Source organism: Vidua macroura, chromosome 2, assembly GCF_024509145.1.
Source record: "Vidua macroura isolate BioBank_ID:100142 chromosome 2, ASM2450914v1, whole genome shotgun sequence".
Taxonomy (NCBI): domain Eukaryota; kingdom Metazoa; phylum Chordata; class Aves; order Passeriformes; family Viduidae; genus Vidua; species Vidua macroura.
In genome coordinates this window covers 98251219-98277070 of record NC_071572.1, presented here as the reverse complement: position 1 = coordinate 98277070, position 25852 = coordinate 98251219, and the positions used below count along the sequence as shown (strand labels likewise).

Here is a 25852-nt window from a genome sequence, read left to right as displayed (position 1 = left end):
TGGTTAAATAAGCCTATTATTTTCTTGTTCTATTCGCCATGAACATAAAAGACACTGAAAAGTTGAAAGGAATAAATTGTTCTCTTTGTGTCTTGGGACTTGTATTTCCTTATGGTATTCTGTAGGCAAATTTACTCAAACTCCACCAATCTTCTATTTCTCATTCTCATATACTTACATTCTCATGTTTTCTAGATTTCTGTTAAATGTCATTGCTCTTCTCTGAACTGGTTTTTCCTAACAAGCATGACATATAAAACTAGACCTGCTATTTCAGCTGATGCCTCTCCAGAGCAGAACAGAATGAGGTATTTTGTCATATGGGTGATGCAGTCTTTATACCTCTCTCTGTTCTCTTCATTTTGCAGGATCACTGTGTTGTTAGAATGGGTCACAAAATGAATGCCAGACAACTACCTGACCTTTTTCAGCTATGTTGACCTTTAATTCCTCTCTGTTCTGTTTGCAAAGTTTTCTGGTTCTGTTCAATTCCCCAAGATGATTTTGAATCCTATTTCCACCCTTTAACATATTAGAAACCTCACCTGTCTCAACATGAAATAACACTGTTTCTTTTTCCCTCCTGTATATCCTGCCTGAAACAGATCACAAAGCAGTCACAAAACCTTGTACATATGCACCCTGCAATCCAACAAGCTCTGTTTATACTCTTTTTATTCTGAACGCCTCAATAAAAAAAGAAAAAGACACATAGTCATTTGTTTGATTAAAAAGAAAAAAAAAAAAACAAAAACAAAGTATATCTTTACTGTAAGGACTGGTAAGAAAATGCAGAATAGTAAAACTTCAGACCCTCTTTCCCACAGGGACATGCACCTTTGGCATGTTTGAAAAGCGTGTGTGCTGTGAAAGTAATCTCTACTTATATAGAGTTTTAAAACTGATTTGTAATTATATTTAAGACAATTCTGAGAAAATAGGAAGACCCATCCAATGCTTTAAGAACAATTCTTTTCCTCTCTGACTTGTTTTTCATTTTTACATTAGCAGAAGCAGGATTTGAACCCGTGTTAGAAACAGCTCTATATTTCAGTCAATGAAAAGAAGTAGTTATTTCATGTTGTTTAGCAAAGTATTTCCTCTTCTTTCAGTTTCTAAATTTGACTATAAAACTCTGCTTACATCAGGGTCCCACAGCTGGACAACACAGCACTCTGGAACTGGATCCAGTGCACCAAAGCTGTTGATTCCTACTATCCTTACTCTAAAAAGTGTTAAGAGGTGAATCTGACATCCACAGAGATGAAGTTACTGCAAGATTTGGTAAAGATTTTAAAGTAAAAAAAACAGTTGTCCAGTACTTTGATTTCTCACTGAAGTAAAGAGGGGAACTAAAACCAATGCAAAACAGAAATACAAATTTAAATTACAAATTTTCTTAGTTCAGGTCCTGTCATTTATTCATATGATGGCAAATAGAAGCCCACTTTAAGGCCATTTTTCCACCTTTATAATTTAAATTTTTAGCTTCATTTTAAGCAACCAGCAAGCTGGGGTTAAGTTATGCAATAATGTCACTCTGTTCAGCTACGCTGGAGTCACACCAGTGCTAGTTCTGCTCAGTCATACCAAGGTAAATACCACCTTTGCTCACACTGGCATAAATTCTTCTCTCTGTCAGAGGAAAGAGACAGGCAACTGCCCAACTCTAAGGAGCTCCCTGGGGTCCAGCAAGGTATCTTGGATAACTGGGACCAGGAACTGTTCTGCCTTTATGATTTCAACTGGAATGGAATGGTTTCTGGTGACTTAAAGGAGTTTGTCCCAAACAGCAATATCTGTAAACATAATGATAAATCATAGAAGATCTCTTGTGCAAGAAAAAGGGGGGAAGGGCTCATATGGAGCAAAACAGAAAAGCAAAGAGAGCAGTAGAAATGTGCATCAAAAGGATGCAATCCTTCAAAGCAAGTGAAAATCTTTGAAAAAGACCTTTCAGAGAGTTATAGCAGGTGAAACAACAAAGCATTTTTGGTCCCAGGAGATGCCATGAATCCTAAATACAAAGTGTTCTCACAGTGACATGACTAGTTAGGATTCTGTGTAAAAATTCAGCTTCTGACCACAGAGCTCCTTATGCCATTGCTAATTTCATTTAGACACAAATTAATATTTGGCAGCTCTGAAAATACTCTTGCTTCATGTGGTCTTGAAGTAATAAAGTTTAAAAGAGTGAAAAGTATGAAATTTGGTTCCTAGCAAAAAGTCACAGAGAAACTCTTTTAGAGTCTGAAAATTACAATTTTACATTATTTCACTAAATGCTGTGTGCAAACAAGCCAGTTCATTATAGTGGCACAGATTATTTCCATAACTAGAAATAACTGGTGACCTGAAAAAAATCCACAATCCATACAACCCAACACTGAGCTGAGTTGTGATTGTCTTATGAGCTGAAGGAATACTTCACTTACAACACTGAAGCTGTTGATGAAATAAGTCAGTCTCTCCCCTGACTGGGGAGGAGGAACATTTCCCCCTGTACTGAGTCCAGTGCTTCAGATGTACTGCTCTTCATCTGCTCCATTTATGAGCAATGACCACTTGCCCGCTTCCTCCTGAATGAAACCATTGTGTCTCGGCAGCCTGTCTGAAGCCAAAGAAGAGAGGGACACTTGGCTTGTCTGATCCCAAGGAGATGGTTTGGAAGAATCCCTCCTCCTATCATCCATTCCAATGTGCACACTGATTTGAGAAGGAGTGAGTGGCTTCATGCGGCCTTGGGCTTGTGCTTCGTAACTTTCTGTGTCTGGCTTCTTGTAACTAAGAAGAGGAAGAGAAAGAAAAAAGATATTGATAACAAGAAGTCAGTGTGTAGAAGCATCTGGCGCTGGAACACATCAGAAACTTCTGATAACCTAAATGTCTTGAAAGTGTTTATATAGAAAAAATAAATTTATAGATTAATTACACATGTATAAATTAAATTTCCTGTCTAATAGCTCGCAAACAATTAATTTAAAATGTGTGGTGCCAAGAGTGTAAGGGTCTCAAAAATCAGTTACAGAATAATAATCTTTATTACTGCTTGAATTTTGAGCCTGCCAATTCTCTCAAGCCAAGACAAGCACAGAAGGATAAGGGAGGATGATGGGGAAATGCAGATGTTTCTGGTCTGAGTTTTCAGTCATTCAAGACCACATACCACTGATTGTGCACTCTTCTGTTGCATTTAGGGACATGGTTTAGTGGTGGACTTGGTGGTGCCAGGTTAATGGTTGGACTCAATGATCTTAAAGGTCTTTTCCAACCGAGATCATTCTGTGACTCCATGCTCTTGAGGCACAGTGTTAAATAGGTAAGAGTACTCCTCACACGGCATTAAAACATTTCAATGATAAAAGAGAAGGACTCTCAAAGTGAGGTTCTTTAATAAAAATTATGAGTTTGCTGAATTATTAGAAGGTTCATAGAAGACAATTTCAGGTAAATGGGCCCAATGATACAAAAATCACTTTCTGATTCAATGCATACTAAGTCAAATCCCAGCAATGGCAAGTATGCGTGGTCTTCTTCACATATATATGCACCATTGTGTTCTTTGTAACCTCAAGTTCTATTCACTTCATCTGAAGGTTCAAGAAGGAATATTGTCCTGAAGTGTATATTGTAATACAGCTTCTGTAAGTCTGAAGCCAAATATTTTTTAGAGGGTTCTCAATATCTATCCAAAATGGTGTGTGACGCTTAATGCCATCAGCAGAAGGTCAAAAGAAATGGAGAACTAAGGAATCCCTTTATAGATATTTCTCATCCTTTGGATAACTACACACTAAAACTTTTTAGGATGAAAATCCTGTAGCAGCAGGGCTGATTCTGCAAACAGACGTGTATGTATGCCGTTTGTATTTATATTGTGGTCTCATTGAGCATTTGCAGGATTAGAAACATGATATAGTAACAGATTTCCTGTATTTAGGAATTTAGTTTATACTATACTGTACTGTACTGTAGCATACAGAAGACTCCAGCTACAGTAAAAATATGTGAAAGTTTGGACCAATTTCAGACACCATAAAAAGTCTTATTCTTGAAGGGTGTTTGCTTTCTATGTTGTTAAGAACAGGTCCACTGTAACTGCCAAAAAGGGCACCCAAAAATGTAGCATTAAAATGAACAGGACTTGAAAAATCTTGTTGTAGATCAGAAATCGGTTTGCTTCCCAAAGAATAAAGAAAGATGCCTTATCTGCAGCAAGGTGCAAAATAATAAATACACTGCTTCCCTGTTTCTCTCTGGCTAATTCAAACAGACAAAAATAAAAACCAAACAGGTACAAGTATTTTTTTAAAAAATCAATTGTTACATTGGAGAATTATCTTTCAAACTAGTTGTTCACTTGATATTCAGAGCAAAACCTCCTGACCATTACTTTACTTGGTATTGAACTAGATCTCCACCACATGGGCCCAGGTGACATCCAGTCACACTTTTAGCTGCTAGTTAAAGCATACTGCATACTGTCTTAGTCCAGGTAAGTTCATAATAGTGACACCTGTCTGTTTTGGAGCCAAGGATTAGACAGAACAATCCCAAGCTAATGGACTTTCAGGTACTTTTAGAGGTAGAAAGCCCAAAGGGGTGTCTCACTTGAGTCCCAACCTCAGTCCTGCCACAGTTCCCCAGCTCAAAATACAAGACAACTTGCCATTTCAGCTGCAGTGAAGACAGCAGGACAGACACAGAAGAAGCTGCCATTGCAGCTGATCCCATCCAAGGCTGAAGCACGAGGCCAACAGGCATGAACACACCTAGCAAAAAAACCATATGGACATGAGCCAGAGCTGCTCATCCCAGCATGGGCATTTCCACCCCTGCATATCACAGAACAGATCAGCAGTTCTACAACACAACCTGCTGAGACCTCCAGAAACACAACTAGATCAATATATGTATTTACTCACTTATTACTGAACATGTCCCTTCCATTGCAAGGGATGACCTTTGCACCAATACAGGTACAAGACTGCAGCCACAGGGCAAGACTATTTGTCCCTTCCAGATATTCTGCACATATGAAACACAGCAAAGGCAACAGAAAGACATGGCAGTAGTACAGGAAAAGGAGGGAGAAGTTACTCATAAACAAAACAAGGACTACCTGAAGTAAGTTTTAAGTAGGAATTTAGAGCATGAGAAAATGTCTGACAGAGGCATAAAGAATACAAGCAGTAGGAGAGAAAATGTGTGATTCAGGGCAAATAAAAAAGGGAACACCCAAGAGTAGACATCTGATTAGAGCTGGGTTTGAATATACAGGAATTAATCCCCAAGTACTGCTATATGAAATAAGAGTATAGTTTTAATTTCATCTAGAAGTATTTATTCCTAGGAGGCAAGCAAAGAGAAAAACAACAACAAAAAAAGAATGTATTTATTTCACTCTCCTTCTACCAAGTTTTAAATAATCTAGGAACCTGTCTTTGGTTCATTGAGCAGGTAATCAATCCTGTAAGAGGTACCACAGAGATCAACTGTGCTGCTGTCTTTGACAAGCTGAGCTCTTGCAGTCACATACCTGCTGCTATGGGTATTCCAAGCAGATTATAAATTAAGGCAAGAATCAGATTTATTCGTATTCTTCGAACTGTTCTCTTGGATAAGTGAATACTGGCAACTACATCCAGCAAATCATTCTGCAAGACAGAAGAGCACTGAAAGTTTTCCACATGCAGTCTTCAGAAAACTAAACCAAAATGAGGAGTGTCAGTGATAAAAGAGGACAGGCCAAAACTGTAGTGCTCACTCGGATAAGAACAACATCTGCAGCTTCAATGGCAACATCAGTGCCCGTTCCAATTGCAATTCCAACATCGGCCCTGGCTAGTGCAGGGGAATCGTTGACTCCATCACCAACCATTGCAACCTTCTTCTTTCCGTTTTGGAGCTCCTGGACCTTTGCAACCTTGTGAGAAGGAAGAACTTCTGCAAAGACTTTTTTGATCCCAACCTATGTACAAAGAAAGACACCCCATTGGTGACATGCTTCATGCTGGAAGGAAGAGCCATTTGCTGTTCTAGGTGAAGGGCAAACAGGAATACCAACCAAACTGATTCTGGTGAAGGCAACACTTGCAAGCTACACAGAAAACTGAAGAGCAACATACCTTTGGCATAAGAATGGGATTGATAACAGCACCCTCCTACAGCAGAGATGCTGGCAAACCATACTCTGCCCTTCACATCATGCCCTGCATGGCTTCTGGAGCTCCACTGCCCCAGCAATAAAGATTTGTCTTTTAAATACCTTCAGGGGTGGTGGCTCCAACACTTCCCTTGGTCCTGCTGACCACACTATTGCTGATACAGGCCAGGATGCCACTGGCCTTCTTGGCCACCTGGGCACACTGCTGGCTCATGTTCAGCTGCTGTCAAGCAGCACCCCAAGGTCATTTTCTGCTGAACAGCTTTTCAGCCACTCTGCCCCCAGCCTGCAGTGCTGCAGGGGTTGTTATGACTCAAGCGCAGGACTTGATACTTCACCTTTTTGAACCTCACACAACTGTCCTCAGCCCATCAACCCAGCCAGTCCAGATCCTTCTGCAGAGCCTTCAAGCTGCTAATGCAACACACGAACCATGTATGATCAAGCAGTTACAGCAGGGGAAACACAGAGTCAAGTATGTGCAGGTCTCAGGGAGATTATAAAAATAAAGCAGATGGCTGGCTAAATGATTCTACCCATCCACATCATAACTTATGTGGAGTTGCTAGCTATGGCTCCAGTGTTGTAGCTGAAAAACAGATGAGTATATTAAATAGTGCTGGGATAATGCCCTCTGTTTGGCTGCCTCGCCAGGCAGAAGCAGCTTTTCACCTGTCACATAAGACAGAAGATCTCTTTTAACTTTTTAAAAAGTAGCATTTTATAACGTTTTTAAAACTGCTTACTATTTCTTTCCATTGGAAAGTATGTTCCAAAAATTCAATGAAAATGTAGATTGACACAAACTAAGCTTGTTTAAAACATTCATCTGTGTTACTGGAACCATAAATTCAAGCTTGTTTCTGAAAGACTTTTTTCCTTGACAAAGAAAATTGGATGGGAAAGCACTTTATCATAACTGAACACAAAAGTGAAAGTATGAAAGCCAATAGGAGGAGGATTAAAGCATCACACAGAGAAACAAAACAGACCTCAGAGCACAGAAGAATGTGCATACCACAGTGCTGGCTGAGTCAGCTGTGTGGTGGGATACCTGAGGAAAGCAAAGTGGCACATGGTAAGATTAGAAGTAGACCAATGCAAAGGGAAAGAGGGAAAGGAAGATTGAGAGGGTGGAAACATAGCAAGGTAGAGTGAGAATCTGACTTTTCATTTATAGTTTGCGATGGGGGAAAGTCTCATATAAACCCAACCTCCTTTAGACTGCTATGCTTCTTAGCAATAATTCATATTGCTATGTTACCCTTTAAGATAATGACAAACCCACACTGTGGATTCCCTAACTGACCAGGACTGGATCTTCAAGGAACTTTCCTTCATCACTAACCAAACAGGTCTGCCTTTCAGTGAAGGGAAACAGGAGGCTTCAGTTCAGCAACCAGTTACTGCAAGAAACTCCATTACTCTGGAGAAGTACTGGCTTCCATGTCTACAGTGGGATCTTAACACAGCCACTGGCCTCTACTATGCCATAGGACTTGACCTGATTTTCAGTCCAGTTCAAGAAAAATTTGTCTTCATTTAATATATCCAGGGAAACTGCAGTTCCAGGGAAACTGAAGCTGTTGCTTCAAATTCACCGGGGCAAACAAGAGTTCTAGAACCTCATTATGTAGCTTTTTGAAACACAGAGAAGCAGATACCTGAGTAGCAATGGCTTTTGCAGTTTTCCTGTTGTCCCCTGTTATGAGTACCACGTCTATTCCCATGCTCTGCAGTGTGTGCACAGCAAGGGCTGCCTCCTGCTTGACAGTGTCTGCTACTGCGATCATTCCACACAACACACCTGCACAAATAAAAACATCCTCTGTCAGAGAGAGCTGTGCAAGGGAAAGCAGCAGCAAGAGAACAGAGCTCCCCCTCCATCACACTGTGGCAGTTTGTGAAATAACACATTCTGAGCAATATTGACACTTGTGTCTGCAGCTTTCTCACTTATGTCTCTTCATCATTTGCCTGTTTCAGATCAAACGATAAACACCTTTCATATTTAAGGATCAGGAAGACGAGGAGGAGAGTAGCTTTTAAACAAGCCTGACTTCTATGTTTTACGGTATGGACAAATATGATAGAGGGTTAGAGAAATTGCTGGTATTTGTACCCAGGTCAGATGTTAAAGCCATTCCTCCAACAGGAAGTATATAGAGCCTGGTTTTATGTCCCCAAGTCTTTCAGGGTTGGATCTCTACTAGAATTAATTACTTTCATTGAGAATCTTGCATCTGTCTTCCAGTACATTGGCTCAAAGGTGCATCCATACTTCCTTCACAAGCAAATGCCTTTCAAAATTGCTCTCTAGGAGCACCAAGAATATTTGTTCAGTAAATGAACCATTGGCCTCATTTCAAGATCACAGGTGTGCTGGCAATCTATCACCGTTGCAATAATTGGTTGGATCCCAGGTATTGTCTGGGATCTCTTTCTGCATGGTACAGAACAGAACCCCACTAGCAAAACTCATTTAGTCTAAGCTATTATACTTGACTGATATAATGAATCACCATCTTTATTCACTGCATGTTTTGAAACCAGTGATGTGATAGGTTGGTCCATGATCCTTAACTGATGTAAATTAAGGATTGGACATGGCACCATATTGGCACTGCTCGCTTGAACAATGATCCTAGACAAAAGGGGGTTCAGAAATTAATTCTGAAATTAAAACCTACACAACAAAACCTTATAAGCACTGTTCTGTGGTAAAAGCTTCTTTTAAGAACACCTTGATACTTCACAGTTCACAAGCAGTTCTGCACTAAAGGATTAGTAGTTTCTTGACACTAAGCCAGTGATCAACTGCTTCAGATTGTTTTCATCTGTTCCACAGTAGGATTGACTCATATTTGTTAAGTCACTCAAAGGAAGAGCAGTTACCATCTATAGCCACTAGTATGGCAGTCTGTCCTTTCATTTCATGGTTTGTCATTGCATCATTTACATCATTTGCAATATTCAAGCCATTGCGTCGCATCCACTCACGATTTCCGATCAACACTGAGTATTTCTGAGAAGCTGATGGACCTTTGTGCACAGACAAAAAGAAAAATGAGCAGTGTACACAAGCAGAGATGTTTGAGGAAGACAAGTTAGGCGGAGGCACTGCCTGAAGACAGCCTGATAAAAGTTTTCTCTTTCAAGACTCAATCTGTGCCTCTTTACACACAAAACTGCATCATGGACTTAACGGAAACACTTGCTCATGTTTGCCTTTGTCAGCTGGCATTGTTTCTCTGAATAAGCACAGTATGCTCATTTAGTAAATGCCATCCTGCTTTGTTCTCACAACTGATGACTTTCAAATATAAAAGCTATTTCTGACAAGAAAAAAGTAATGTAGTTCTAACAAACAATGCACTTCATTATGAATTCAATCCAACTTCACAAGAACCATATAAACAGGTGAGAAAATACTACATTAGCACTATTCACAAATGGCACAGTTCTGATGATTGAAGTTCTCATTCTATTTAATTCTTCTAATAGCTTTCTCAAAAAGGTCAAGAGCGCCACAGCCTTCTGAAGAGAACTGATGAGCTCCTTAAGGAAGGCTTTAAATACCTTTTCTTTCTCTTCTACACTACAAAATAGCAAAGTGGCATCCAGAGAGTCTGAAACAAACCTGAATTTTTTAGCCTAATCAAAAATATCAGGCACTAAAATAAGTTTTCAGATATAGCATGCTTTGTTTTGCATCTGCTGAATAGGTTTGAGTTTGTTTTTTTTTTTTTTTTAATTATGTGCATTGAGAGGTATTTTGTTTCATTGAACAGGAAACAAAAGGTCCAAGTTAATATGGAACTAAAGGGTAGGACACAAAAAGTTGCAGTAAGATAATATATGTTAAAGGCAACTGCTCTAAATGGGAAGATAATGCTAAATGGCAAACTTTGCTGTCTTATGGACCGTTGCTGGGTATGCCTTATTGTCTATGTATTGTATGGAATTTTCAAGTACCCATCACTGTACCTAATTCTCATTTAAGTTTCTGAATTGCAGAGAGAGATGAAGAGCTGTGGAGAGAGCTTCAATTTTTGTTAAGGCACATTTTTGTCCCTCCTTTTCTCTGCCTTCTTCTGCCCCATATCTACCTTTCTCCTGTACATAGTCTGGCAGGTGGTTGGAGCTGTTGATTCATTCTCCCTCACATTGCAGCTGGCACAGGGGCAGCACAAGGGCAGATAATCACTTACCTTGTGATTCCAAGAGCGTGATAACTCCATTATCTCCCAGAGGAGCACTGCTGTCCCCACTCCTGTTAGCATCCAGCTTATTGGGACCTTCCTCAGCTGTGCCAAGGATGGCCTCAACCCCTCCGACCTTGCAGCTGATACCACAGCCTGGGACTGCCTGGAAGTCAGTGCAGTATCCCAGCCTCTCAGTGCCAAGCTCCTGAAGATGTAACCAGAGGCCATCATCAATCTGTGCTGCCCACGAGGGGTACAAACATTAGATAACTCTTGCCAAAAAGAGGCCTCATTCCTTCCCTTGACAATGACTGACCAACTGAAAACTAGCCTGGAGTATCAGTAGTACAGAACTAAAAATAAGGATGCTCCGGGTGTGCTGTGGCTTAGATTTCTAGAAAGAGGCAGCCAAACAGATCACAGCCAGGTCTCAGCCCTAGCAACAGCAAACCATAAGGAACAGCCTTTTCTGGTAGTTCAAGGATGAAAAAAATAGATGGGTGATTCATGACTTCAGCCAAGACTAGGAATGAAAGAGAAATATTTCAGCTTACAAATTATGCAACTTCTAATTAAACTCACAGCCTGTGGTGGATCAGACCTTTTTGTAGATATGTAAGACTACAGTGAAAATCTGTATCTAATTCCTGGAGGGATCTGTCTAGATGTCTGGATTTTTCTGTTAAGTTATGGAGAGAAGCCAGTGAGTACCTTCAAGATGAGATAAAGGGATTATCAAGACCCTACAAGTTACCAAAAAAAAAGGAGAAAATATTAATTTGTAAATAAATTATTCTGGGTTGTCTCTGGAAGTTGAAACTATATGTACCTCTCAGTGATCTTAAAACACAGGGATGTCAAGGCAGGTGGTAAGAACATCAGCCAACAGTATAGCATTATAACTCATATAAGTCATGATCCAGTAATAACTGCTGCATGGGATGACTACAGAACTTTCAGGGTACTAAAACAAATTTTAGATAAAAAATGTAAAATACAAGAATGACAATTGGTTTTTTCCTTATATTCTATTTTTCCTTCTAAATTTATGATTTTACTTCTAAATTTTATCACTGAAAGATCTAGCAAATTTTATATATTTTTAAAATTATTTTTCCCTAAATCAATTAATGATTTTTCTTAGCAGACATAAATTGTTTATTTACATAGGCTTCCTATTTTGACTGTGACTTGTGTTTTACTTCTCCCCGAAGCTTGAGGAACACATGACATATATAAATGACCTCTGAGGATATGTAAAATTTGCGGATTTGAATAATCAATCATTTGTGAAACTCCCAAATATTACAGCTTAATATTCAAGCTTTAAAGCCTTTTGCCTAATTTATTCAGATGAGCAAGTGACTAATAGAAGTGACTATAGTCAGATAATATGAAATGTCATCACACACATTTGCTTCATGATGCTATTTTAAATATAAGTATTCCTCCTGCATATATTCCTTATTTTCTCATCAGTTCAAGATAAACTTAGCAAGATCTTTCTTCAGAACTCCACACTGTTACCAGAAAAGCACAGCTTAGATAAATACACTGTCTGGTAATGTCCAGACCAAGATGCACAACCATGCAATCTGCCAGCTTTCCAGTCTGTTACTGTTTAGGCAGGCCCTTTCCTCTGGGACCTGACCATTTTATACAACCTTGCTGCATTTTCACAGGTGCCTTCAGGCCCTGGATGGAATAGGAAGGCTAAGTACCTCTTTGCAGTATTTAGTGACGGCCATTCCTAAAGGATGTTCGCTGCTGGCTTCTGCTGTACCAACAACAGCCAGTATCTTCTTCAGGGGGAGCACAGCTGTGTCTCCCATCAAAAGCACCCTCATGACTTTAGGAACTCCATAGGTGATGGTCCCAGTTTTATCAAACATCACAGTCTTGATCTGCAAGAAAAAAACACAGTTACTGCCTAAGCCCTGCAAGCACAGGGATGCTTGTATGTTTATGGCACATAAATACAGTCAAGACTTTAATAAACAGTTGACTATGTCCACACAAAGACAGAATAAATCCACAGGAGCAGGAATTCCTCTAGGTAACTTGAACTATCTGTACAGCAGGTCTCCTTACACTTTCTTATTCATTCCTAACAAAGCTATAAGATCATCCTGTGCCCATATCAGGATCTCAGACAACAGTGTAATTGTAGGACTGAAATGCATTCACATGCAGGAGTCATGTAATGGCACCTTAATCACTTTTACCACAAGGTATGTGATGCAAAGAGGGCTTTTATGAATGCAGTTCTAAACAATTAACAATAACACTGAGAAAAGAGGATTCAGGAAGTGGTTTGGTCATAGAGAAGATGTGAAGGGTGCAAGAAGTTCAAGAAACAATAACCTAATCAAAATTGATGTCATGCTATTCACCAAATTTAGCCATCACTTGTCAGCCAGGCCAAGGGGTCTTGAGGAATCAGAAATGAACCAAAAAACACAGCCCCACATATACTGGAACCCAAAGATAAAGTCAATTCTAATCCTGAAAATAAACACAGCAGAGAGAAACACAAACCCCACAAACTTAAAGTAGGCACTTATTCCATATCCAGCTATTCCAGCACACCAATCTTGCAGAATCACACAGGTCACCTAATTTTCACAGCCCTGACCATAGCCTTTCTTGGATCCAAAAAGTAAAAACTTCCAGCATTAATTAGCAGTCTTTTTTACTTTTTTCCCAGAGCCTTGGAAAAACTTCTCGTCAAGTAATAACAAGAATTATCAGTCTGATTAACTTGCTGTTACCATCCTCCTCCCTTAAAATGTTCTGCATATGTCTAATACAGCCCATCACAGCATGGTTTTGATTCATTTTCTTTTCAGTGGCTGTGGACATGTCAAACCTCTTTCTCCTTCAACCTCTTCCTCCTCTTTGCATAATTTTTATGTCTTTGAATGTTTTTTTATGCCTTCCTTCTGTCTTTCTTGTCTATACACTAAAACAACTTCAAATAATATATTTTTTTTCCTTTCATTTTATATTTTAAACTACTGATCATGAACAATATGCATTTCACCACAGGTCTCAGAGGAAAGAAAAAAACCTCAGTGGATTATTGGCTCTTTTGTGGAAGAGGATTAGCATGAAGAGGATTGTCATGAAGAGGATTGGAAACCTCGCAGTCATGAGATTGTAGGGTATGCTGGCTCTCAACACTTTGCTACGACTACTTTGAAGAAGGTTCAATTTTTATTCTTAACCTTAACGAACAGCAATCAATTAAAGGAAAAAAAAAAAAAAAAGAAGGAACAACTTTTCACCATCTTTCTTTGGACATGCAGGATTTCCTGGGGAATTATATTTCATATAGCAATAGCTGGGTAAGCTGCAAAAGTACAGAATGAACTATTAACCTGATGTGCCATTTCCAGGGGTTTTCCACCTTTGATGAGAATACCATTCTGCGCAGCCACTCCTGTGCCCACCATTACAGCTGTGGGGGTAGCCAGGCCTAAAGAGCAAGGGCATGCAATGCTCAGCACAGTGATTGAGGTTTGAAATGCAAACCTCAGTATTATTTCAGCTTTTGAAATGTTTTTGCTCTGATTCTGCAAGAAGAGGGAAGAGAAGGGGGAAAAAAATAAAGAAAGGTATGTAAGATTGCCAACAGCAGATAACATAGGTGTACAATCAATCACAGTCATTTCAGAAAACAGATTTCTCTGGAAAACTTCAGTACAGGAAATCAATCTATTATTGTTACTGTAATGCTAAAGAAAGGTCAATGTTATGAATTGTTTATGGCAGTATTTTCTGGATTTTTTGCTGCTCACGTATAAAAATGTTTGTCTCTGCTCTGAGTCTCCCAGACATCAACGTAATTTGCTGGGATTTCCTTTAAAGCTTAGCAAAGGACAATGCTATTTCCAGATACACAGATCTCCTCAGTTGCTGAGCGTAACAAATACACATCCTAAAGATAACAGAAGCTCAGCTTCTTTCTCAAGCCAAAACCACTCTCTGCCATTAGAAACAGGAATGCCCACAAAAATTTCAGACATAACAGGAATGGCTCAGCTCCTTGCAATGCAGCTATAGATCATATTTAGTCCAGAAGTAATGTCAATAATTTCCATTTGTAAGAAGCCCATGCAGAACTAAGGGGCAAATGCAAAGATATATGTATACCTGCAGAGTTTTTAAATAGCGAAATTTCTGCTCTGTGTAGAAAATACCATGTTTTACAGAAGAATTTACAGAATATTCTGGGAAGGGACTCACAAGAATCAAGTCCAACGCTTAAAGTAAAAGGCCCATACAAGGATTGAACCCACAACCTTGGTGTTACTATCTAACCAACTGAGCTCCTGATGATTATAAAATCAAACCCTATATAGAAAAAGTATGTTAATTACATTGGAAGACATCCAAACACAAAAATCCAGTTATAATAATAAAACTACTTACAGGAAAATATTTTTTAATAATATCAAAATTTACAAAACCAATTGTGATCCATACTATCAATGTCACAGTTGAAATGATGATGATAAATGGAACAAAGTATCCACTAAATTTATCTGCCAGTTGCTGGATGGGTGCCTATAAAAAATAAATCCAGTTATTTGCATGTCTGTGGTCAAAACACATCAATATGCAGAGTTCATGAAAATACACAGTAGTTCTGGAAAAACATAGTTTGCTGAAGTATGTAAGTATCAAAACATAGAATCTTTTTATTATTCAATCAAAATCCGTGAACGAGGTTTTCTTCTCCACTATTTTTACCTTTGACATTTGAGCTTCTTCCACCAACTTCACAATCTGTGCCAAAGTGGTATCACTACCAACGTGAGTTGCATTAACAAGAAGTGAGCCATGTGCATTTATAGAACCAGCAATCACTGTGCTCCCAGGCTTTTTAATGACTGGCATAGGCTCCCCTGGAAAGAAAAGGTAAGAATAAATGAGCCAATACCCCTAACAGCATAATCCATTAGCACACAGCTCATTCTATGTTAGCAAAATCAGTAGGCTAAGCAATAATGACCAGAAATCACATACTGGGTACCTCTGTCTGGTGAAGACATGGATAGGTAGTGTTATATTTTTATAAACCTTTTTGTAGGATTAATTTCAAAGCAAATGCTGTTTCCTTGGTCATAACTCTTCAGTAAACCATCCCTCAAAAGGGCAAGGAGCAAATTGGTTGGAAAAGGTACTTCCAGGAATTTCTCTATTAGCACCTGGCACAGCAATGGGAGTTTGAGAAATCTGTCTTTATCTCCATGACCCTGAGTTTTCAAAGACCAGAAAGTTTTTCTGTGGTAAAACTCCTGTTCTCCTGCTACCTCTGCATGAATACTAGCTCTAGAACTTCTTTATTTTCTCTGTTTTTAGTGGTAGTAGTAACAACTGGTTCCCTGAAGCTAAAGGTGTCCCTGTTCCCAAGTAAAGTAAAAACAGAACTGGAACAAGTAATCCAATGCCAATGCAAATTTTTATATCTTTTACTTCATTTAGAAGAATTGTACAATGCATTAAATCCTTACTACATTTACAAAAAAAAAAAAAAAGAAAATTTCCAAAGATGTAAAAAAGTCCTGTGACCCTTAATAAACATCAAATTTTAAGGCTTTCTTTCCCCCTCCTTGCTCATTGAGAGAACCCTGTCATACAAACTCCAGCATCTCATCAGTATTTCTACATCATCCTTTAGAACTTATTTCTGAGAATGTACCATCTCTACAAATACATTCCAGGGGAAACTCCAGCCAGATCACTGCAATAATGACAATACTGTTATGACTCTACCCATCCCATCAGTAGGTTAGTAAGTGGCCAGACTGAGAGGAAAACCTTCAGTTTTTTACGGTGTGCACAGATGCAGGATTTGAATTCAAGCTTACAAAGCCACAGCATCCATTAAGGTGGGTAGCTATTCAGACAGCAGTGTTTGGGTTGGGTCTGCTCTCTTTTCTTGTAATAAAGAGTTCCAGAAGATTTCACTTCTTTGTGTAAGATAAGGGAAGTTACCAGTAATGAGAGACTCGTCTGCCATAGAACTGCCGTCAATGACCTTTCCATCCACTGGGAACTTTCCACCAGGAACAACTTTTATAATATCACCCCTTTGAACCAGTTCAACAGGTACTTGCTCCTCCCTGCAAAAGACACAAGTGGAACAGGCAGGTTACTTATGCCATCAGTTTTCAGATTAACTGGATCAAGCTTAGTCTGTGATCCAGGCAGGCTGAAGGGATTTTGATTCTAAAATACATACCTGACAATAGAGTGGCCAGGTCCAAGAGTCACCACAGTGGCTTCTGTGGCTTGAAGAGACATAAGTTTAGCAAGAGCTTCAGAGGTCTTACCCTAAAAACCAGAGATTAATGTTTAAGATACATTGAGATATATAAATCCTGATATGCACTTAACACAATGAACTCTAAACAACCTTTCATATTATAGACTACACTAGAAACAGCTGACTCAAAATTCCTTTGAATAGTTTATTCTACTCCTATCATAAATACACAATATTTGTGTGAAGATGAGTTACCTTGGCTATGTGTTCCAGCCATCTGCCGAGCGCAATGAACACAAACAACATCGGAGGAGTGTCGAAGAAAGTGACAGGGCTTTTCTCTGCCTTTTCAATGATTGCTACTATCAGGATCACGCAGGAATACAGATAAGCAATCGTCGTGGCCAGCACGATGAGCACATCCATATTGGCCATCTTGTGCCTCAGTGACTTGTAAGCTTGTACATAAAAATACCATCCACCAAGGAACTGTTGGTGTGAGCAGGGACAGACTCACATTGACATCAGTAACCACAGAGTACATAATACTGCCCAGAGCAGAATTAAAACCATGTAGCACATAAGGGAAGGCATTGCTGGCCCAAGCAAATTTGATACTTATATAACTTCAGGTCTACTAGAGGACTGACTCCATTGACATCCTCTCATTTGCACCTCCTTTTTCTCAAAACCAAAGTACACAAGGCATAGAAAATGAAAGGATTTACCTACAGCTACCCAATTAGTTTGCAGATGATTAGGTATCTCTTTACTGTTACCTTCTCTGCTTGGAAACTATGTGATGCAACTTTGACAGGAGTAAGTGCTATGAGTAAAAACAGAAAGGATAACTTGCAGAAAAGTGCCACTTCGTTTGTGTAGGTGGTACAGACAAAAGGGCAGGCCTAATCCAGTCAATCTTTCCATTTCTGTCTTTATCACATTAGATTACATAAATGGAAGATGGATAGAAAATAAACCCCTAGGAAGCAGTATGGACATACCTGAACAAAAGTGCACAGGATAAAGAAAAGAAGATTCAAAATAGATAATCCAGGAATGAGGTTCTGTTCCAGCACCTTAGACCCATGGTCTTCACCATTGGGTATTTGCATATAAATCATTATGACTACAACTGGGATACCAAACACTAGGCTGTACAAGAAAGATTTCCTCCACCTGAAAAAGAAAAACTGTAAATCCATGGGTTTTTTGCACCCCACTCAGGTCCAACTGTGCTGGTAGTGCAGGGGTGGGGTTATTAGCACTGTACTAACACACAGCTTTGGGATATTTGCAAAGATCCAGTCTTTTGGAACAGCTTTGGTGTCTGCAACATGTTTAACTGTGTAGACTTCTGGTAGTCAAAAACTAAAACTAATGAAAGCAATAAAAGCACTTGAACCAAATGGCAAATGGTAAAATTAAATATGCTTTACACAAGAATGACCTAATTAACTGGGAAGAGTGCTGGGGGGAGTAGAGTTACAAGATATGATCTAGACATGTTCTTTAGTGAGAGAGAGAAAAGAAATACTTACTGCTGTATTTCCTTTTTATGACTCAGGTTATGTGCATTTGGAGCTCTTTTAGCCACAGAAGCATGAAAGCCAATTTCCTTTTTATTGAAAGGGAAGGAAAGATAAGTTAGTTTTGATGAAGCTAACCATATTACTTACAATACTTTTAAATTACACTACTTTTAGAAGAAATGTCATAAAAGGACACTGTTCCATGTTTAATAAATTCCAACCCCTTATTTACTTTTAGATTCTTCCAAAATGAGAGGATATTGCAGTCAGTAGTCAAAATTTGGACTGCAAACATGAACACAGTGTACAGACGCAGTAAGTGTCCAAGCTCTTAGGCATGGGGAGCTTCTACTGAGAGGTGGAATTATATTGCACTCCTCCTAAAGGAAAATATATGCCCTTTCACTCCCACTGGAATAATCAGGAGACATGGGACATACCACAAAGGAAGTTAAAATGCACAAGCCACTGGGAGCTAGACAACCTTGTGAGCAAGTCCCTAACACTACAGCTTAATAAGTACACCTGAAGTTGAAAATTAAAGTGTCTAAAGTTAGTTTAAACCCACAGGACAACAAACTACAGGGCAAAGCAGCCCAAAAACAAATACAAGCAAAAACCCAGCTTTGAGTCACTTGGGTGAGTTACTGCTGTAGAACCATGCCTCCTGCCCAAACACCCTGAAAACCCAAAGCACACTTGCAAGAACAATACACTTAAACTTCTTCCTACCTGCATCATGAAATGCTTCTGTGGCAAAGTATGCTTTAGAGAACTATTCTGCCAGCCTGAACAGTCTACTAGTTAACACATTAATAACTGCTGCATCATTTCTGTGGTCTAGAGCTTGGAAGGCAAACAGTCTCTGCTGTCCTCCTGACTACTCACTGCATGCACCTCATACAGTATGATCCCTTCTTGTGGGACAAAAACAAAAAAGGTTTTGTCCATATCTGGGCCATCACAACAGTAGATTTTATGATCTGTGTGATTACTGGTAAATCAGGACTTTTTCATTTAATATCAGGCTGCGTCACAAGCCGTTTCCATTCAAAAAGTATCACAAGCTGTTTCCACTCAAAAAGATGTAGGGATAGGTGCAAGTGTGTACAGAGATATGTAATGCTTGTGCCATGAGCTGTGGCAAAACTTCTTTTACAGCCTTTGTCGCCATCAAGAGAAAGAAGTATTTTTTTTCTGAATTAGCAACACTTCACTGAAATGACTGTGATTCTATAGACAGAATTCCAAGAAATGAATATATTATATTTTTGCCAGATAAAGATAAAAAGGGTTCATTTTGTAGTTTTCAGTGTGTGTTTTTAGAGTAACAGCTGGGGATCCTATGCATTCCTGTGGAGTACAGCAGCCTCACCACAAGAGCATAAAAACACGGCAATAACTATGGCATCTACAAAATCAGTGAAACCTCTCAAATATCAGCTGCTTTACTTCCTTCTAAATTTCACCATGTAATTGTTCATACATAAAAAATTTCCAAAGCCTACCTTGATTACTTTTATAATATCTCGCGGTCCAATAATTTCAGGATCGAACTGGATGTGAGCTTTGCTAGTTGCAAGTGCAACTGAGGCAGAGACTATGCCATTTGTTCTCATGAGTTTGGATTCAATATTGTGAACACAAGAAGCACAAGTCATCCCTGTGATCTAAAGAAAAGACAATTTTGGGTAGTTAGCAATCCCCCACATTCACCCAGGATTTGTGAGTGTACTTGAGACAAGGCCTCAGCACAAAGATTTTATAGAGCTGTCTTAAATGATACAAAGCTGAGAACACAACTATCCACTTTTATTATAAAATTGTGCAGACAGCAGAAATAATCACAGCCATGTATTTGCATGGTAGCAGTCAGACATGCTATTAATTGTAAAAGTATAACTCATACGGTTCTATCAACATTGCCAGAGGCAAATTCTGCATGTGTAACTTCATCTCTCTTAAATTTTCCTGTGGCTTCAATAACGCATGTTACCACTTTGTGATCTATTAACACAGCAGCAGACTGTTGTCTCTGTCTTGCAGTAACTATCTGTCAGAGAATAAAAATTAGTATTTGAGGAATCCATACTTCAATAAGCAATTTACTAATTTTACTGATTTTACCCAAAGCTCCTAGACCTTTATGCAAAATCCTTAACATTAGCAATATGTATTTGTTGACAAATTTTCAGTTACTCAGAGTCTGTACTAAAGTGCCTTAATGGAAAACTTCTGTTTCATTTCTGCTTGCTAAGAAAAGTCTAATCTGTACATAGAACTATTCCTTTTTATTTCAGTGCTTTTGGACAGGTTCTTTTAAGACAAGTTGATTTTGTCTTTTCAGCAATTATAAAAAAAATAGTGTCACCAGCCAGAACTGCTGAAGCCACAACTGCTCAAGCAAAGCTATTTGCAAGAAAATGAGTCTTCCAGACCCGACTTTTCCAAAGCAAACATATAATTTCAAATACACATGACTTACAAGAAGCTCCACTTGCCCTTCTGTTTCTGCATTATTTTCCATGATGGTAGCTTCAAAACCCAAATTCTGGATCAGCTGCGCTATTTCAAGAGGCTGTATGAGTTCTGGCTTGTATTTTATCTCTGCTTTACCTGCCATCAGTGCTACCAATACTGAAACAATTCCTGCAGTGGCAAAACCAAAAATATTAGATAATGTAACTACTTTGATGGAAATAAAAATAAAATATTACAAGTGACTGTCACTGAAGACTGCAACAACTTAGAGATATTATAAGCCTAATGATTTCTCTCTACCTCCTTCTGGTGTTGCTCCCTAGTCACAACAGAAAAGTTTTTACAGAGACCCAGCCACACTGAGTTCCCCTTTAGCAATGAGAGGAATTGCAAGATTTATATAGGGAAGGAGGTGAGTTTTGCTGTGATCTAATGAGACAAAAAGGATGTTTGGAAGGAACCTTTACATCCACTGCTGCAAGATCTACCCTAGACTCTTGTAGTTTAGAACGAGCCCCGCAGCACAATGCTACACCTTTTTATTTTCCTGTTCTCCACCCCTCCTTTTTTTTTAATAAATAAAAACCCCACAGAAATCTACATTTAGAATTGAAAATCAAAACATAAAGATCACAAGAAAAAAAAAAATTGCTTTGAAGAGCTAATGCTTTTTTTGATCTCTAAATCAAGGCAGTGAGACCACCACTGGGAGACTGGGGAGAGAATAATCAATAAGCAAAACCTCCCAAAGGCATGCTGACACAAATGAAATCAGACATTGCTAAGGCTCATCTGTTAATCTTCTACATGGCCAGAGGAAAGGCAGCCCTAGCCTGCAGACTTCTAGACTAGTAAACACCACTGTGCCTAAGCTTACCCTGGCAGTGGAGCCATATGTTTGTTTGCGCCTGCTTGTGCAAATATGCCTGAGCATGCCTGAGCTCTCAACGGCTCTGGAGGAGATGGATTGCTTTGTAAACCAGCAAGGCCCTGAAAACTAAATGACAACCATTTCTCTGTTCTTCTCTTCAGACTTATTTGAATTTTTTATCACTTTACAACCTGCTACAAGTATGTTCATCATGTTTGCCCACCAGTGCAATAGGACAGTTAAACAGTGACATAGCTACGTTAGCACTAAGAAAGAGCAGTAAGTCAATTTCACTTCCAGATCTTGTATGACAGCCTCTTCTACTCTTCTATTATTCTCATAGAATATCTTTTCCATCCCATCATCCCTTATTATTAGACTCATTATAGGAATCTTAAATTTATTACCATCTTCTTTCTGCAAATTTCTTTCAATGGTAGACACACACGATGCACAGGTCATGCCTGTGATCTGTAAAACACACTTTTCTTCCGTGGCTCCACTGAGCTGGTTTGACCCATCTGAGTGAGGACTGTCTGGAAGAACATCCGAGGCATTGCCTTGGCAAGAAGGCTCTGGAGCTCGAGGCTGCACAGCAGCTTTGCTGGCATCATGCTGGCACCTGCGTTCTCCAGTGGCAGTATCTTGAATAAATGCACAATACACTGAGCTATTTACAGTGTGACTGGATGACGCAAAAGTACAAACAAGTCACATTTATTAACCACACAAACACTCACAGTTGTTTAGAAGGTGACACAATAACCTTGGTCCCTATATGGAAATAATATAGGTTGTTACTATGCTTATAAAACTACATATTCACTAGTACCACTTGCATGACCATCTAACTCTACAGAACTAGCTTTCCACATTCAGATGGCAAATGATTCCCTCCAATTTCAATACCTAGAGCTGTCAGCTACCTTCACTTGATAAAGATATACTGGTATCTAGAGGGTCCTTATCCAAGAGAGAGAATGTAGTGTAGTCATATCCATTCTGTCATTGTTGCCATCTATGCAGGACTCATATCACTTCATCTCAAAAAAGGAAAACAACAAGTTTCTCAACAGGTTTCTCTTTATGGCACAGTATTCACACTACTAGTACTGCAAAATGAGTATTGGAAGCACCCTGGAGACCTGAACACAGAGGCCTCCTGAAAACATTTTTATTCTTTGCCAGGTACTAAACAGACACACAACAGCTCCAGCTGTGTTCACAACTACCTCCCCTGGGGAGAGGTTTGTGTAAAGGAGCAGGAGTTACTTCCAAACATGTTAAACACAGGGGGGTCCCTCCTTTTCCAGATGGAGTGGAAAGTCTCCTACCAACAAATTATAAGCCAAACAAATTATAATTAAACACCACATACAGGCCCCTCCTCATTTGTAGTAGTACCACAAATTCAGAGGGATTGGACCCATGAGAGAGGTGAATAGGATGTGGGTTTTTTGTGATCAAGCTACTTAATTTCAGGTAAACTACATCAGTATTTCAAAGCAAATATGTTTAGCTGAAGCAGGTGAAAAATTCCACATTTGAAATTTGCGAGAGAAGAGATTGTGCATCAAAACAACTTTTTAAACATTGAGCACATGTACAAAATGCATACACTGATGCAACTGACATGTAAAAGCAGCTGTTGCTACCAAAGAGTACCTGCATTTTGCCACTTGCCTTAATGCAAGAGTTTAGTGAAGTAAGGCAGGCAAAAATACTCAAGAAATAAAGGTCAAAGGCTAAAGACACAAAAAAGACGTTTTAGCTAGGTAAAAAGTTTTTTAAAAGGTTTTAAATGAAAGAGACTTCATTAAGTTTGTAGGTTTTAGTATTCTTGAACATAAATGTAAACATTTGGTTTGATAGATCTATTTACAGCATCCTGTAGACATAGGAGGAAACCTACTTCAGGGGGTAAGGGGATGAGCTATTTGAAAGGCACTGTACCTCAGACCTTTTGGCTTCATAATGCAACTCAGCTCTTACACCCACTGCTGCAGTTATTAAGGGCTGAAACAAGGTGCCTTGCAGCTGAAACCTCTCTCCCTTGCTAAGTCAGGTCGGATCAGGCCACACATTCAGAAGAGACAATGTCAATGTGATGCTTTAAGAGTTTCTTTCCAGGAATCTCAATGGAGACCTTAGCATGCTACCCACAGAAGAAAAAACACTGTTACCTGTCAGCACAGAGGCATCAAATCCCATGTCTTCTATGGCAGCTCTTAACTCTTCTCCACTAGTGACAGCTGGATCATAGTGTATGGTCCCAGTACTGCCAGCTAGAGAAACTGCCACGTGCTGCACTCCCTGCCTCTGGGATACGGCCCCTTCTATGGACTGCACACAAGAATTGCAGGTCATACCATCAATCTTAATAACAGCCGTATGTGTCGTGCCTTGTGGTGGCTGTCTGATGACATTGTATGTGAAAGCACCCAAGGGAGATGCTGCTTTATTTGCTTCTGAACCACTAAGGAGGCTTACTTTAAAGTTTCCAGGTGGAAGGGATTCGATAGCTTGCTGCAAAGCTGACAAGGTGATTAAATCTGGGCTATACTCTACCACAGCACATTTATTCTCCAAAGACACTTTAATACTTCTTATGCCAGGAAGATCTGATATATTTCCTTCAATGTTTCTGACACAGGACTTGCAGTGCATGCCCTCTATCTGTACAGTCACTGTTGCTGTGCTACCCATCTCAGGGACCAGCAGATCCAGCCCATCACTCTCGAGACTTGCAGATGTCTCCCTGGGGTTTGCATTCTGCAAGCGCTGGAGATCAAGGGCACCCAGCTTCAAAGGGGCTGATTTACTTTTAATGGTGCAGTCATACCCCAGGTCACTGATGTGTCTCTTGAGGTCATCAGGCTGAATGATGTAAGGGTGGTAAGCAATAATTGCTTCTTGGTTATCAAGTGACACCTTGATTTTTGCTACACCGTGCAGTTTCCTAATCTTTCCTTCAATGTTGGTGACACAGGACTGGCATGTCATGCCTTCTACCCGCAGCTTAACTACTGCTTCTTTCAAGCTTGGCAAATTTGCAGTTGCTGCTGTCAACTTCTCTTCTGCTATGTTGGCGTCAAAGCCCATATCCAGAACTTCCTGGCAAATCTGTTCAGGGTTTATTTCCGACTGCAGATACTTGATAACAGCATTGTTCTGTTCAAGGGAGACTTTAATTCTCAAAATGCCCTTCACCTTGCAAATTCGGCCTTCTATCGACTGCACACATGATTGGCAAGTCATTCCCACAATGTTGACTACCACAGTATGCTCTTGGGAGGGTGGAGAGGGCATGGTTTCAGAGCTCTCCTCATAGCCCATGTTGTCAAAAGCAAAATTATGTTTCATTGTAGGCTTCAGCTCACAACCAGGAGGAGAATCGATGTTGGACAAAGCCTAAGGAGAAAGTGGAAAAGAAAAATAAATGCATGTATCCTAAGCCCTGTAAAAGCAACAACAGTCTTCATATGCTCTCAAGCACATACTAGGACTGCTCTCAAATTAGTCTATAGGCAAAACCCTTATTTTACACTTTGAATATATTACTAGTGAGTTATGCCCATGATGACAAATCAGGCTTCTTACAGTCTATTGAGCAGCAATTTAGAAAATACTGACTAGGGATATAAAAGCAGAATTGACTCAGTATTCCTACCCCAACCAAGTAATTTAAGACTTGAGTTCTCTGCAGCCACAGGACACTTCCATCACACAGCCTGAGCTGCTCTTCAGAGCACACTGTCACTGGCACAGTGGGTCACAGTAGAGAGTGTGCTGACTGTCTCTCCAAAAAGGTCATAAAGTGGCCCAGTTTTGCCAACCTGCTACTTCCCAGGAAGAGTTCAAACCAAACCAAAGAAAACCAAAAAAGCCCAAGAAAACAGAATCTGCTTTTCCAGAAGCCTGAAACAAGTTGATGCAAGGAGGGTCAGCTGCATGATATTTGAAGAGCTATATGCACACACACAAAGGCCTGGGCTCTCTGCATTTAATATGAATTCCTTTTAACTTGAAATCTGTATCTAACAAAGATCTTGAAAGACACAGAACTGTAAGCAGATATTTTCACTATGGTTTAATTTTATTTACCTACTTCTGAGACACCTAAGACTATGAATTGTGCTACAGTAAGTCACTGATTTGATCCAACACTGATTTTCAGAGTGGTCAGTACTGAAACAGGCCAGCCAGAAGTGAACTATCTCTCAGTCAGATCATGGGCTCTGCAATACTGGAACTTCACAGCTGAATGCACTCAATTCAATTGAAAAATAAATATTTTAAAAAGTGCCAATGCTTCTCACAGAA

The 25852-nt window shown here is 39.5% G+C and overlaps 1 protein-coding gene across 1 annotated transcript; it reads right to left on the bottom strand.

Annotated features, from left to right (window-relative positions):
- Window positions 1-658: 658 nt before the first annotated feature.
- ATP7B (ATPase copper transporting beta) lies at window positions 659-24895 on the bottom strand. Its single transcript, XM_053969815.1, has 21 exons — window positions 23713-24895; window positions 21937-22173; window positions 20663-20826; window positions 19686-19847; window positions 18187-18263; window positions 17650-17824; window positions 16901-17134; window positions 16622-16713; window positions 16375-16502; window positions 15127-15281; window positions 14806-14940; window positions 13752-13946; window positions 12093-12275; window positions 10426-10576; window positions 9381-9415; window positions 9062-9191; window positions 7831-7973; window positions 5768-5971; window positions 5540-5657; window positions 4670-4772; window positions 659-2784 (listed from the first exon to the last, which is right to left on the bottom strand). Exons 1-21 carry the CDS (start codon window positions 24890-24892, stop codon window positions 2520-2522), a joined length of 4266 nt encoding a protein of 1421 aa, XP_053825790.1. The 5' UTR covers window positions 24893-24895; the 3' UTR covers window positions 659-2519.
- Window positions 24896-25852: the final 957 nt, after the last annotated feature.